This window comes from Aquarana catesbeiana, linkage group LG11 (genome assembly GCF_042186555.1).
Source record: "Aquarana catesbeiana isolate 2022-GZ linkage group LG11, ASM4218655v1, whole genome shotgun sequence".
NCBI lineage: Eukaryota > Metazoa > Chordata > Amphibia > Anura > Ranidae > Aquarana > Aquarana catesbeiana.
The window spans coordinates 230,718,778-230,734,595 of NC_133334.1; the positions used below are offsets into that span (position 1 = coordinate 230,718,778).

At 47.1% G+C, this 15,818-nt stretch overlaps 1 protein-coding gene across 2 annotated transcripts in view; it reads right to left on the reverse strand.

Moving 5' to 3' along the window:
• Positions 1–15,818, reverse strand: part of LOC141112549 (inactive hydroxysteroid dehydrogenase-like protein 1) — an 89,519-nt gene that overhangs the window by 61,180 nt on the left and 12,521 nt on the right. The window contains exon 2 of one of the 2 annotated variants that reach the window (XM_073605469.1): positions 14,321–14,546. The exons of the other annotated variant lie outside the window; for it this stretch is intronic. Within the exon in view, the coding sequence (XP_073461570.1) occupies positions 14,321–14,323 (3 nt within the window). The 5' untranslated portion in view covers positions 14,324–14,546. The remainder of the gene's footprint in view (positions 1–14,320; positions 14,547–15,818) is intronic. 2 annotated transcript variants of the gene reach the window in all.

Below are 15,818 nucleotides of genomic sequence, written 5' to 3' on the forward strand. Positions count from 1 at the left end.
AAATTCTCTCCTGTAAGTTAATATGGGAAAAACTTTTCTCCTTTCCACTGATGCTTTATCACCAATCCTTGTTTCACTAAAAACAAATGTCACAGGGGTGATAACCCTTCCCTATGTTTCCCAAAAAGCTTTAAAAATGTACCAGTTCAAAATTACAAACAGATTCTACTTAACAAGAAACCTACAGTCCCTGTCTTGTTTGCACCGCCTGAATACTGCTGTTCAGAGTATATAGGGCCTGGGGGCCCCACGCCTTTCCTTTTTTTAATTTGGGTGCGGGGTTCCCCTTAATATCCATACAAGACCCAAAGGGCCTGGTAATGGACTGGAGGGTACCCATGCCGTTTGTCTCACTGATTTTCATCCATATTGCCAGGACACGACATTACATTAAAGCCGCAAGCAGTTTTAAATGACTTTTTTTCCTTTAAAAATGTCATTTTGTGCAGGGACTGTTCTAAGCACGGGAAACATGCGCCACTTCACAGGCATACTATAGACACCCCCCAGGTACAATATTTAAAGGAATATTTCACTTTTTTTTTTTACTTTAAGCATCATTAAAATCACTGCTCCCCGAAAAAACATTCAGTTTTTAAAAGTTTTTTTTGCATTGATACATGTCCCCTGGGGCAGGACCCTGGTCTCCAAACCCTTTTTAGGACAATACCATGAAAATTAGCCTTTAAAATGAGCACTTTTGATTTCGAACATTCGAGTCCTATAGACGTCAATGGGGTTCTAACGTTCGTGTGAATTTTCGGTCCGTTCACAGGTTCTGGTGCGAACCGAACCGGTGGGTGTTCAGCTCATCCCTAACACCTATATCTCTCTCTAGACTCTTTTAGCTGAAGTGATGGCGATAAGAAATGTTAATTTTAGTGTTAAGTCCCACAATGTCATTGAGTCAGCTGGGTGGAAAGGTGAACTTGATAATGAATTCAGGACTACTGATACATCCCATGCTGGAAATGTTGGTCTTCTTGGGGGCCTGATCTTTACACATGCTCTTATAAACTGGATTAAAAGAGGGTGTGAGGCCCATTTGAAGCCTGTTTTTGCGGATATAGCTGAAATCTGCACTTTAAGGGTACTTGAGCTGAGTCCTCTAGTTAGGCCTGCTTGAAGAAACTCCAAGATCTGCAGAACTTCTGGAGATAGTGGGTCCCAGCCATTCTGCTGAACCATGGACATGAATCTTTCCCATATTCTATCGTAAGTAATGTTAGTTATGCATTTCCTGGCATGGAGTAATGTTGAAACGACCTCCTGGGAGCAGCCTTGCTCTATGAACCTATTCCTCTCAACATCCATGCCATTAAATGGAGCCTCTCTGGATCTGGATGGAAGAACTGCCTCTTGTACAGTAGATCCTGGGACAGTGGAAGAGGTAGTGAATTTTCTAGGCTGAGCTGCAAGAGTCATGAACCAAGGCCTCCTGGGCCAGAAAGAAATCACCGCTATTACTGAGGTTGAAGACTTTCTGAGCCTGGATAGGAACCTTGCAATTAGCGGTGTTGGAGGGAATATGTACCCCAGCCAAAAATTCCATGGTTGAAGAAGGCAGTCCACCCCCTCCGCAGATGGATATGCTGGTCTCGACAAGAACCTCTGGCATTTGGTGTTTGTTAGGTGTCAGATCGATCTCCGGGATCCCCCAAGTTTGAGTCAGGAGACTGAAGACTTGATGGTTCAGGGACCACTTGTTGTTCGACAGGAACTCTCTGCTCAAACAATCGGCTAGTAAGTTCTGAGCTGCTGGAACATACACCGCTCATAGATCTGATAGAAATAACTGGGCCCATTCCAGGATGGGACGGGCTTCCTTTAGTAGAGTACTGCTTCTGGTACCCCCGTCATTAAATGTATGTTACCGCCACTTTGTTGTTTATTTGGATTAGGACACTCTTCCCCCTCAAGGATGGCCAAAAGCCAGGAGGGCCTGAAAGGCTGCTCTGCGCTCGAGAATATTCGATACTAGACCCTCCATGTGAAATTGCCATTGACCCTGAACCGCCTGGTTCCGATAGTGGGCCCCCCATCCTGCCTGGCTGGCATCTGTTGTGATTACCTCCGGTTTCGGGTGAACTATAGGCCTGTGTCTTCTGAGGTTGTCTGTATGCATCCACCACCAAATCAATTGTTTCACGATGTGGTGAATGGCAATCGACTGAAGCACTGATGTTCCGTTTCACTGAGTAAGGAATGAGAACTGCATCGTCCTCATGTGCCATTGAATCATCGGTAGATAGCTGATATCGAGTCTAGAGTGCTCAGACGGAAGGAATGTTGCTGTCATTAATCTCCTTAACTTCCGGATCAAGGGACCTATCTTTTCCCGAGATAGACTGACTCTGTTTGATAGAGTATTCAGTTCTTCCCCTAGAAAGGTCATGCATTGTGTGGGCTGAAGATTGCTCTTCTCCCAGTTTATTAACCACCCGAAGTTCTGGAGTGTGTTGATCAGTAACGCACGATGGTGAATTAGCTTTTCCCGACTGTCTGCTAGGAGTAGAATGTCGTCCAGATAGTGATGGTGTCTCAGGCCTTTCTCCCTTAGAAATGCGTTCACAGGAAGGAGAGTCTTGGTAAAGGTCCTGGGAGCAGAGGAGATGCCGAATGGGAGGCACTGAAACTGGAAATGCTGGTGGTTAACTGAGAATCGCAAATATTTTTGAAAGGCGGAGTGTATAGGGACGTGTAGAGAGGTGTCCAATAATTCTATGGAATGCATCAGTCTCCTAAGTTTACAGCTAATAGGATTGATTGGAAACTCTCCATTTTGAAGGCTTCGACCTGAATTCCTCTGTTGAGCCCTTTTAGGTCCATTACAGGGTGTAGATCTCCTGTCTTTTTCCTTACTAAGAATAGGGGAGAGTAATATCCTCTCCATCTTTGTGGGGTTGGAGCCTCCAAAATTGCCCCCTTCTTTACTAGCTCCGTCACATACTTGAGAAGCAGCCTCCTCTTGACTGGTGATGATGGTAGTCTGGTTGACTATAAATTTTCATTTGTGCCCATGTTTTATTGTAGACAATGTCCATACATCCTCTATATGTTCCGTCCAGACCTATTTGAATTTTTTGAGCCTGGCTCCCACTCTCCCAGGCAGGATGGGCGTACCCTCAATGGGACTTCTGGTTTTCCTGTCGGGGTGGTCTTAGATTTCTGAAGCCTCAAAATGATTGTGTATTCTCCCAAGTTCTTTTAATTTCTTTTCCCAGCCCAGTGGCGGCTGGTGAAGTTTTAGGATGGGGGGGCGCCAGACCCCGCCCTTCCTCTTTGACCCCTCCCACTTGGTGAAAATGGGCGTGGTTTCAGTGAAATAGTGGGCGTGGCTCTAAGGTGGTGTGGTTAGCATCTGAGATGAACGAGGGATGGAGGAAGAGGGAGGGAGAGAGGGAAGGACAGCAAGCACAGATCCTACACAACAATAGAAATAAGTATATTCTAGAAAGTTTAACAATCAGCAGATAAAGATACTCCAAACACCTGGTGTTAGCACTTCAATCATCCCAACACCCTGGTTGTTATGATCTCAGGATGATTGAAGTGCCATATTTCTATTATTACATTGTAATATAAAATTAAATCATTCTACTCACCATAATGCAGAATCAGTGGGGGCCCTGAGCGTGTCACCTGCCACGTCGCCTGCCACCAGATGCCATCAGGTGTCCCCAACGGAGTCCGTCCTTACATCAGGTGCCTCCAGCAGAGTCCCTCCTTACATCAGGTGCCCCCAGCGGAGTCCCTCCTTACATCAGGTGCCCCCAGCGGAGTCCCTCCTTACATCTGTGTCCCCAGGGAAGCCCCTCCTTACATCTGTGTCCCCAGCGGAGCCCCTCCTTACATCTGTGTCCCCAGCGGAGCCCCTCTATACATCTGTGTCCCCATCAGAGTCCCTCCTTACATCTGTGTCCCCAGCAGAGTCTGCCCTTACATCTGTGTCCCCGGCAGAGTCTGCCCTTACATCTGTGTCCCCGGCAGAGTCTGCCCTTACATCTGTGTCCCCGGCAGAGTCTGCCCTTACATCTGTGTCCCCGGCAGAGTCTGCCCTTACATCTGTGTCCCCGGCAGAGTCTGCCCTTACATCTGTGTCCCCGGCAGAGTCTGCCCTTACATCTGTGTCCCCGGCAGAGTCTGCCCTTACATCTGTGTCCCCGGCAGAGTCTGCACTTACATCTGTGTCCCCGGCAGAGTCTGCCCTTACATCTGTGTCCCCAGGGGAGTCTGTCCTTACATCTGTGTCCCCAGGGGAGTCTGTCCTTACATCTGTGTCCCCAGGGGAGTCTGTCCTTACATCTGTGTCCCCAGGGGAGTCTGTCCTTACATCTGTGTCCCCAGGGGAATCTGTCCTTACATCTGTGTCCCCAGGGGAGTCTGTCCTTACATCTGTGTCCCCAGGGGAGACTGTCCTTACATCTGTGTCCCCAGGGGAGTCTGTCCTTACATCTGTGTCCCCAGGGGAGTCTGTCCTTACATCTGTGTCCCCAGGGGAGTCTATCCTCACATCTGTGTCCCCAGTGGAGCAGCAGGGTCTTCTTTACATCTGTGTCCCAAGCAGCACAGTACTCCTTCAAGCCGCGTCTGTGCTAATTCCTGGCTTTCCCCGTGTGTTCTCGTGATTGCATTGACGTGGAGCTTCCTATAGTGCATTGTGTCCAGCGCCCGAACACAGTGCACTTAGTTAAAGTACATTATTTTTTTTTCTTAAAGGGGCCGTTTAAAAAATTTTTTTTTTTAATCTTTATTTTTTTTGTGACTACAGGAGGGGGGGCGCACGGGCGCTCCTATGGACGGGCCACCACTGTCCAAGCCTATAAGTTCTCGCCTCCCTGTACCTCTCTGGGAGGTTGCATTTGAACGAAGGACCTTTCTGTGGCTTAGGTCTTCTATCAGAGGGGATCCGTCCTGATTTGCCTCCTGTCACTTTGGAGATTGCTGAGTCCAGTTTTGAACCAAAAAGGTTAACTCCATCATAAGGGATTTTGCACCAATTGGTCTTTGATGCTGCATCCGCCACCCATGGTTTGAGCCACAGGGCTCTTCTGGCCATGACTGAAGCCAACATAGCCCTTGTGGAAGAACGAATGACATCCACTGAGGCCTCTGCTACGAAATTTTTATATATTGGCAGACCATCCAGAAATCACTTTGCTACTGCTGGCCTACACACACCTCCTGCTGTGTAGTATGCTTTTTTCATGTCCAGATCAATCTTCCGGTCCAGCATGTCCCAGAAGGTTACTGCATCCTTTATTGGTAAAGTAACATGTCTTGCGAGTCGCATTAGAGAGGCGTTGACCACCGGTGGGTGGATTCACTTTCAGTTCCTTCAGAGGAAATAGTTTCGGCAATCTATTATTCAGGTTAGATCTTTTATCTGATCTCTCCTACTCATCTTTAATGAGATCATCCAGTTCCTCAATTAAGGGAAAGGACTCCGGTTCTCTCTTTAGATTAGGAAAGTACTTCTGGATTTTGCGAGGGGCTTTTTTCGCTTCTTCCCATCCTATGGCATCCTTTACTGATCCTATGAAGGGTTCAAGGAGAGTAAAGTCAAATCCTGTAGGGATCTTTGAGTCCTCATTGTCAGAAGCTGATTCCGAATCTATGGAAGGATTTGGAGCTACGGAATTTGTGCTTGGGCCAGCCTTGTCTGGTTCAGGGACTGATGTCTCCGGGATAGATTCCCACACAGACTCTCTAAAGGAGGTCAGTTACCTCTCTTGCGTCAGACTCCTTCTCCCTGCTTGCTTCGTTGAAGCATGCGCAGCATGCTAACTTATCTGGCAAAGCTGGAGCTCTGCACACCCAGCAAGCATTTGCTGCAGGACGGGTGTGATACCTCCTCTTGTGATGGGGAGAAGGTGACGTTCTGTGTGAGTGGCTACGGCATGAGCGGCTGTGAGGTGAATGGCTGTGGCCAGAGTGGTGATGGCGAGATGAAGATTTTGAGCGACTTCTCCTAGATCTCCTATGGCTTGCGGTATGGCTTGAGCAACCTTGATGTCTGGAGTTTGTAGATCTTAATCTGGAAGGGCTGTCAGAAAGTTGCAGCATTAGAGGTCATACACTCTTTTTCTTCTTCTATACTTACCAGTAGGGATGAGCCGAACACCCCCTGTTCGGTTCGCACCAGAACATGCGAACAGGAAAAAAGTTCGTTCGAACATGCGAACACCGTTAAAGTCTATGGGACACGAACATGAATAATCAAAAGTGCTAATTTTAAAGGCTTATATGAAAGTTATTGTCATAAAAAGTGTTTGGGGACCTGGGTCCTGCCCCAGGGGACATGGATCAATGCAAAAAAAAGTTTTAAAAACGGCCGTTTTTTCAGGAGCAGTGATTTTAATAATGCTTAAAGTCAAACAATAAAAGTGTAATATCCCTTTAAATTTCGTACCTGGGGGGTGTCTATAGTATGCCTGTAAAGGGGCGCATGTTTCCTGTGTTTAGAACAGTCTGACAGCAAAATGACATTTTGAAGGAAAAAACTCATTTAAAACTACCCGCGGCTATTGCATTGCCGACAATACACATAGAAGTTCATTGATAAAAACGGCATGGGAATTCCCCAAAGGGGAACCCCGAACCAAAATTAAAAAAAAAAAATGACGTGGGAGTCCCCCTAAATTCCATACCAGGCCCTTCAGGTCTGATATGGATATTAAGGGGAACCCCGGCCAAAATTAAAAAAAAAAAATGACGTGGGGTTCCCCCTAAATTCCATACCAGACTCTTCAGGTCTGGTATGGATTTTAAGGGGAACCCCGCGCCAAAAAAAAAAAAAAAACCGGCGTGGGGTCCCCCCAAAAATCCATACCAGACCCTTATCCGAGCACACAACCTGGCAGGCCGCAGGAAAAGAGGGGGGGACGAGAGTGCGGCCCCCCCTCCCTCCTGAACCGTACCAGGCCACATGCCCTCAACATTGGGAGGGTGCTTTGGGGTAGCCCCCCAAAACACCTTGTCCCCATGTTGATGAGGACAAGGGCCTCATCCCCACAACCCTGGCCGGTGGTTGTGGGGGTCTGCGGGCGGGGGGCTTATCGGAATCTGGAAGCCCCCTTTAACAAGGTGACCCCCAGATCCCGGCCCCCCCCCTGTGTGAAATGGTAAGGGGGTACATAAGTACCCCTACCATTTCACGAAGAAAGTGTCAAAAATGTTAAAAATGACAAGAGACAGTTTTTGACAATTCCTTTATTTAAATGCTTCTTCTTTCTTCTATCTTCCTTCATCTTCTGGTTCTTCTGGTTCTTCTGGCTCTTCTGGTTCTTCCTCCGGCGTTCTCGTCCAGCATCTCCTCCGCGGCGTCTTCTGTCTTCTTCTCCTCGGGCCGCTCCGCACCCATGGCATGGGGGGGAGGCTCCCGCTCTTCTCTTCTTCTTTTCTTCTCTTCTTCATTTTCTTCTCCGGGCTGCTCCGCAATCCATGCTGGCATGGAGGGAGGCTCCCGCTGTGTGACGGCGCTCCTCGTCTGACAGTTCTTAAATAACGGGGGGGGCGGGGCCACCCGGTGACCCCGCCCCCCTCTGACGCACGGTGACTTGACGGGACTTCCCTGTGGCATTCCCCGTGACGTCACAGGGAAGTCCCGTCAAGTCACCGTGCGTCAGAGGGGGGCAGGGTCACCGGGTGGCCCCCCCCCCCGTTATTTAAGAACTGTCAGACGAGGAGCGCCGTCACACAGCGGGAGCCTCCCTCCATGCCAGCATGGATTGCGGAGCGGCCCGGAGAAGAAAAGAAGAAGAGAAGAAGAGAAGAAAAGAAGAAGAGAAGAGCGGGAGCCTCCCCCCCATGCCATGGGTGCGGAGCGGCCCGAGGAGAAGAAGATAGAAGACGCCGCGGAGGAGATGCTGGACGAGAACGCCGGAGGAAGAACCAGAAGAGCCAGAAGAACCAGAAGAACCAGAAGATGAAGGAAGATAGAAGAAAGAAGAAGCATTTAAATAAAGGAATTGTCAAAAACTGTCTCTTGTCATTTTTAACATTTTTGACACTTTTTTCGTGAAGGGGGGGGCCGGGATCTGGGGGTCCCCTTGTTAAAGGGGGCTTCCAGATTCCGATAAGCCCCCCGCCCGCAGACCCCCACAACCACCGGCCAGGGTTGTGGGGATGAGGCCCTTGTCCTCATCAACATGGGGACAAGGTGTTTTGGGGGGCTACCCCAAAGCACCCTCCCAATGTTGAGGGCATGTGGCCTGGTACGGTTCAGGAGGGAGGGGGGGCCGCACTCTCGTCCCCCCCTCTTTTCCTGCGGCCTGCCAGGTTGCGTGCTCGGATAAGGGTCTGGTATGGATTTTTGGGGGGACCCCACGCCGTTTTTTTTTTTTTTTTTGGCGCGGGGTTCCCCTTAAAATCCATACCAGACCTGAAGGGTCTGGTATGGAATTTAGGGGGAACCCCACGTCATTTTTTTTTTTAAATTTTGGCCGGGGTTCCCCTTAATATCCATACCAGACCTGAAGGGCCTGGTATGGAATTTAGGGGGACTCCCACGTCATTTTTTTTTTTTAATTTTGGTTCGGGGTTCCCCTTTGGGGAATTCCCATGCCGTTTTTATCAATGAACTTCTATGTGTATTGTCGGCAATGCAATAGCCGCGGGTAGTTTTAAATGAGTTTTTTCCTTCAAAATGTCATTTTGCTGTCAGACTGTTCTAAACACAGGAAACATGCGCCCCTTTACAGGCACACTATAGACACCCCCCAGGTACGAAATTTAAAGGGATATTACACTTTTATTGATTGACTTTAAGCATTATTAAAATCACTGCTCCTGAAAAAACGGCCGTTTTTAAAACTTTTTTTGCATTGATCCATGTCCCCTGGGGCAGGACCCAGGTCCCCAAACACTTTTTATGACAATAACTTGCATATTAGCCTTTAAAATTAGCACTTTTGATTTCTCCCATAGACTTTTAAAGGGTGTTCCGCGGCATTCGAATTTGCCGCGAACACCCCAAATTGTTCGCTGTTCGGTGAACTTGCGAACAGCCAATGTTCGAGTCGAACATGAGTTCGACTCGAACTCGAAGCTCATCCCTACTTACCAGACATGCTGGGCTCCTCTTACCTTATATTTTGAGGGTGGTCTGCTTGGGGAGTGACCTCCATGAAGACAGTGCACAGGAAAACAGTATCTGATAAAGGAGTAAACAGCATAGAATTGCAGTGCAGGTAAAAGAACAACAGCTACAAATTAGCAGATGAAAAGGATGTGGGACTTACCTGAGACTGTGGGCAGTAAGGAACGCAAAATAATCCCTTCGTAACTTGCCTGCAACCATCAGCAAATACTGACAGAATGACAGGGCTTTTTAAATTTGCCGCCGCAGTCACGGCAGAAATTACGTCACCGCGCATGCGCAGACGCGATTTGGCGCCCCATGCGCCATATTGGAGAAGGGCAGAGAGACTTGCCGAGTTACCTCACTTCCCCCGGGGCATGCGCAGAGCGCAGAAGAGGACACGGCCGCCATGATGGAAATGACTCCATCCTCGTGGAAGTACAGGAATCAGCCAGCCTTTAAAATGAAAACAAGAATGAAAGAAAATACCTGAGTGAAAGAAGTGAAAGGTGGGAGGTCACTGCGGTAATCTAGGCTTCTTTAAAGCTTGTATAAGTGCCAGAAATGTGCCCCTGAGACCACCAGATTGGGGTTCTCTCCGTAAAGGCTCTTTTAGAGACTGCACAGGAGAGACTTCCAGCCAGGAGAGGCTTAACCTGGTGGGGAGAATGCGGTAAGGGTGCTGAATCTGTCTCAATCTTGTCAGGTCAGGATAAAAAAAGAGAATTAAGGGGGGGTCTCTCCTTCACATTTATAGTTAACCAATCCTGTCAGGTTGCGGGGACAGAGTCACAACCCAGTGTGTGCTGCCATGATGCGTCAGGAAAAACTTTTTGAAATATAAGTAGTGTTTTTTTTTTATAGACAACTATGTAGATCAGACCAAAATGAGGAGGAAAGAGGGACACACACATTATATATATATATATATATATATATATAAATTTTTTTTAAAGAGGGTGGACAGCACCAACTAGTAAAGCTAGTTATCTATGCAAATAACCAGGTGGATCCCAAATTAACCACCAAAATCTGTATATAATACAAAGGGGTTACAGCCATGGCCGGATTAACATAGGGGCTATTGGAGCTGCAGCTCCAGGCCCCTTAGCTTAAGATAGGCCCATTTGCCCCCCCCCCCCCAAAAAAACATGATCAAGTTTGGAGACCCTTTGAGAATTGGGGGGGGGGGGTAAGCCAAAGACCTACCCCACCATTGATCAGAATTTGGGGCTCCAATGGACAGCTTGGAGCCTTGGACCAATGGTAAAGTACCATTGGCCCCAGCTGTCCAATAAAAATGCTGCAGTGATAACTCTCCTCTCACTGCAGTGTCATAGAAGATACATGCTCCTTTCCAGCCCAGCCCTCTTAATTAGAATGAAAAAACATGTGCTATTGGGTATAAGGTTTACCCACAATCCCATGTTTTTCTCACACAGTTAGGAGGGAGAATGAGAATCTGCTGCCTGCTGAAAAGGTACTGTTATAGCTAAATCATATATTATTATGCTATATGTTATAAGATAATAATTTATTATTTATCTATTTACTGTGAAATTACTGGTTGGAAGTTATAACTTCAAACTTCAGTAATTTGTCTGTTAAGCCACATGCTTGAGTACAGTTTTTGAAAATATGGTAAATTACCATAAAAACAATATATAATAATTATTTGTATATTACCTACTTATGGTAACTAACCCCTTGCCACTTCTCTCCTACATGTAAAAATCATCATTTTTTTTGCTAGAAAATTACTCAGAACCCTCAAACATTATATATATTGTTTTAGCAGACACCCTAGGAAATAAAATGGCTGTCGTTGCAACTTTTTATGTTACACGGTAACACGGTAATTGCGCAGCAATTTTTCAAACGTGTTTTTTTTTGGAAAGAAACTGTTCCATGAATAAAAAAAAACCACTAAGTTTAGCCCGAGTAAATAGATACCTAACTTGTCACGCTTTACAATTGCGCATACTTGTGGAATGGCGCCAAACTTCAGTACTTAAAAATCTCCATAGGCGTTGCTTTAAAATTTTTTACAGGTTACATGCTTAGAATTATTGCTCTCGCTCTAACGATCGCGGCGTATATAACCGTATGTATCGGGCTCCGATACTAGCAAGAGCCTCACCAGCCACTGACCTCACCGCATGTCCCTGACCCAAATCTTAAAAATGCATTTGGATAGGGCTGTACGAATGCCATAGCTATGATGTTTTACTTCACAGCTGCGACTTTTTTTTTTTTTTGTAATTCCTTTAGCTGCAGCATCTTTAACTCAGACTGCAGAGTTTGACAGGCAGCACCGCCTGTCAAACTCACCTATTGATTTCAATGGGGCCACTCTGCAACTGCAAGCCAAACTCGCTTGCAATAGTAGCATAGTCCAACAATGTAAACATACCATTCAGCAATGTAAAAAAAAAAAAAACAAGGAGGCGGCAGTAGCACCTCATGAACGCCCCTCAGCTGCTGCTATACCACTCATTGAAAAGCAATCCACCACAGATCATTTTTCAGAGGGCAGTTAAGCATTACCGCAAATGTGAAAGAAACTTGAAACACATCCATTTCACACTCCTCACCAACCAGGTCACTCTCCAGCCACTTCCCATGTTAGCCACCTTCCTTCAACTTATATCACAGGTGACCATTTCCCAACCTGCAGATGACAGACCCTATTTCAAAAGATATTACTCCAAGTTACTCCCCGCACCCGCTGATTGATTTCCCACCATGACCACCACACACCCTCTCACCTGCTGACCTGTGGATGGGGGAATCACTCCCGCAGTGTTATTGTGTTCTGCCAGTGGGGAGCCTTCCCTACCCACACAATACAATGATCAGTGTTGCTAACTATAGCGAGCAGCACTGATTGTTTTGGGAAAAACCTGACAGGCTGGTTGTACTCAAGTCGATTAATAGATTGACTTGTGTACAACCACCTAGCCCATACATAGATTGACTATGGCTGGTCTCTGCTTAATTTCAATCCATGTATGGCCCGCTTAACCACTACGCAGTCCCTAAATATCCTTCCACAAACCTTTAATTTTTTCCTTCCAAGATTCCTTCATCCTTCTCTCCTATACATTGTGCCCGCTGTCATACCCTCCACACTCCTTTCCTGTACATACTGCTCGCTGTCCTACCCTCCACACTTCTCTCCTATACATAGTGCCCGCTGTCATACACTTCTCTCCTGTACATAGTGCCCATTGTCATACCCTCCACATTCCTCTCCTGTGCATACTGCCCACTGTCATACACTTCTCTCCTGTACATAGTGCCCATTGTCATACCCTCCACATTCCTCTCCTGTGCATACTGCCCACTGTCATACCCTCCACACTCCTCTCCTGTACATATTGCCTGCTGTCATGTCCTCCACACTCTTCTCCTGTACATACTGCCCAGTGTCTTACCCTCCACACTCCTCTCCTGTACATACTGCTCAGTATCATACCCTTCATACTGCTCTGCTGTACATACTGCCCCCATCATACCCTCCACACTCCTCTCCTGTACATACTGCTCACTGTCATACATTTCTCTCCTGTACATACTGCCCGCTGTCATACCCTCCACACTCCTCTCCTGTACATACTTCTCACTGTCATACACTTCTCCCCTGTACATAGTGACTGCTGTCATACCCCCCCACAATCCTCTCCTGTACATACTGCCCACTGTCATACACTTCTCTCCTGTACATAGTGCCCATTGTCATACCCTCCACACTCCTCTCCTATACATACTTCTCACTGTCATACACTTCTCCCCTGTACATAGTGCCCGCTGTCATACCCCCCACAATCCTCTCCTGTACATACTGCCCACTGTCATACAATTCTCTCCTGTACATAGTGCCCATTGTCATACCCTCCACATTCCTCTCCTGTGCATACTGCCCACTGTCATACCCTCCACACTCCTCTCCTGTACATATTGCCTGCTGTCATATCCTCCACACTCTTCTCCTGTACATACTGCCCACTGTCTTACCCTCCACACTCCTCTCCTCTACACACTGCTCAGTATCATACTCTTCCTACTGCTCTGCTGTACATACTGCCCCCATCATACACTCCACACTCCTCTCCTGTACATACTGCCAACTGTCTTTCTCTCCACACTTCTCTCCTGTACATACTGCCCTATAATACCTTCCACACTCCTCTCCTGTACATACTGCCCCTCATACCCTCCACACTCCTCTCCTGTACATACTGCCCACTGTCATCCCCTCCACACTCCTCTCCTGTACATACTGCCCACTGTCATCTCCTCCACACTCCTCTCTTGTACATAGTGCCCACTGTCATACCTTCCACACTCCTCTCCTGTACATAGTGCTTGCTGTCATACCCTCCACACTTCTCTCCTATACATAGTGCCCACTGTCATACACTTCTCTCCTGTACATAGTGCTCACTGTCATACCCTCCACATTCCTTTCTTGTGCATACTAACCACTGTCATACACTTCTCTCCTGTACATAGTGCCCAATGTCATACCCTCCACATTCCTCTCCTGTGCATACTGCCCACTGTCATACCCTCCACACTCCTCTCCTGTACATATTGCCTGCTGTCATGTCCTCCACACTTTTCTCCTGTACATACTCATACTGCCCACTGTCTTACCCTCCACACTCCTCTCCTGTACATACTGCTCAGTATCATAACCTTCATACTGCTCTACTGTACATACTGCCCCCATCATACCCTCCACACTCCTTTCCTGTACATACTGCCAACTGTCTTTCTCTCCACACTTCTCTCCTGTACATACTGCCCCCATAATACCTTCCACACTCCTCTCCTGTACATACTGCCCCCTCATACCCTCCACACTCCTCTCCTGTACATACTGCCCACTGTCATCCCCTCCACACCCCTCTCCTGTACATACTGCCCACTGTCATCTCCTCCACACTCCTCTCTTGTACATAGTGCCCACCGTTATACCCTCCACACTCCTCTCCCTCACCTGCATATACTTCCCACTTTTATACCATCCATACTCCTCCCCTATGCCTCTTACCCACAAAAACAGTTCTTTAAAATGATATTGAATATCCTCAATGTTACCAGCTCTAGAATGGGCATACTTTTATTAGTTCAACTAAAGCAAATCTTCTCAGTGTCAGGCTAAGAGCATATAACAGGTAACAGTTCAGGTGTTCTGATTATGCAAAGAGTTCAAAGAACAAGAGCACATACCATGAGCAGGTCTGAGCAGAGCAGGTCAGCTGGGACTTGTAGTTCACCACTGTAGATGTATGTAGATGTTTGCTGGACCTTGTAGTTCACCGCTGCAGATGAGGATAGATGGTGTCTGGTGCTTGTAGTTCACCGCTGCAGGTGAGGATAGATGTCTGGTGCTTGTAGTTCACCGCTGCAGATGAAGGTACTACAGTAGAATCAGGCAAAGCGTAGTCTAGGCAAGCTGGGTCATACACAGGAAGATCAGAGTCCAAACGGTACCGAATCAGAAGCAAGTAAACAGGGTCAAACAAGCCGGGTCATACACGAAATACACAGAGCAGATATCAACTGGATCAAACACAAGGTAAAATCTAACACGAGCAATGATTGAATGCTGATACAAGTGATTTAAAGGTGAGCTGGCCAATCATTGTTGTTTCCCAGGCAAAGGCTGTGTCAGGTGAGTTGTGCTGGGTCCTAAAGGGATCCTAGTACTGACAGTACCCCCCCCCCCTTTCTCGAGGGGTTGCTCCTGCACCCCCAGGCTTACTTGGATAACGAAGATGGAACTTCTTCTTAAGTCGGTCAGCATGAAGATCACGAGCTGGGACCCAAGATCGATCTTCTGGGCCGAAACCTTTCCAATGAACGAGATATTGTAAGGAATTGCGCACTCGTCTGGAATCAAGAATAAATGCCACTTCATATTCCTGACTGTCCAACACATCCACAGGTTCTGGTTCATTTATTTGGAGGCTGGAATGAACAGGTTTCAACAATGAAACATGAAAGACATTTGGAATGCGCATGGATGGGGGGAGTTTTAATCTATAGGATACAGGATTAACAATCTCCGAAATTTCATAGGGCCCGATTAATTTTGGGCCAAGTTTTTTAGATGGAACATGCAGGGACAGATTCCTAGATGATAGCCACACTTTGTCACCAACTTTATATCCTGGTGCCTTTGAGCGCCTCTTGTCAGCCATTTTCTTAAAAGCCCGCACAGAGCGAGAAATAGCACGATTAACATCGGACCAGATTTTGGAGAAATTTTCAATTGTGGTGTTGGCATCTGGCACATCAGAGGGTGGAAGATCAAAGGTGCACACACGAGGATGCAACCCGTAAACACAGAAGAAAGGAGAGGTCCCTGTAGATGTGCTGGCACAATTATTAAAGGCAGACTCTGCCCATGGCAGGACGTTGACCCACTCAACCTCATCATTGGCAATCAGACAACGTACCATCTTCTCTAGAGTCTGATTAGTCCTTTCTGTTTGGCCGTTTGTCTCAGGATGATATGCTGAAGAATATGATAACTTGATCCCCAGCTGAGAGCAAAGGACCTTCCAAAACTGGGCTATAAACTGAGAGCCACGGTCTGAGACAATGTTAATTGGTGCCCCATGGAGCCTGAAAACATGTTTAATGAATAAAGATGCCAGTTCTTTAGCAGATGGAAGTTTCGGAAGTGGAACAAAGTGGGCCATTTTACTAAACCTGTCTACCA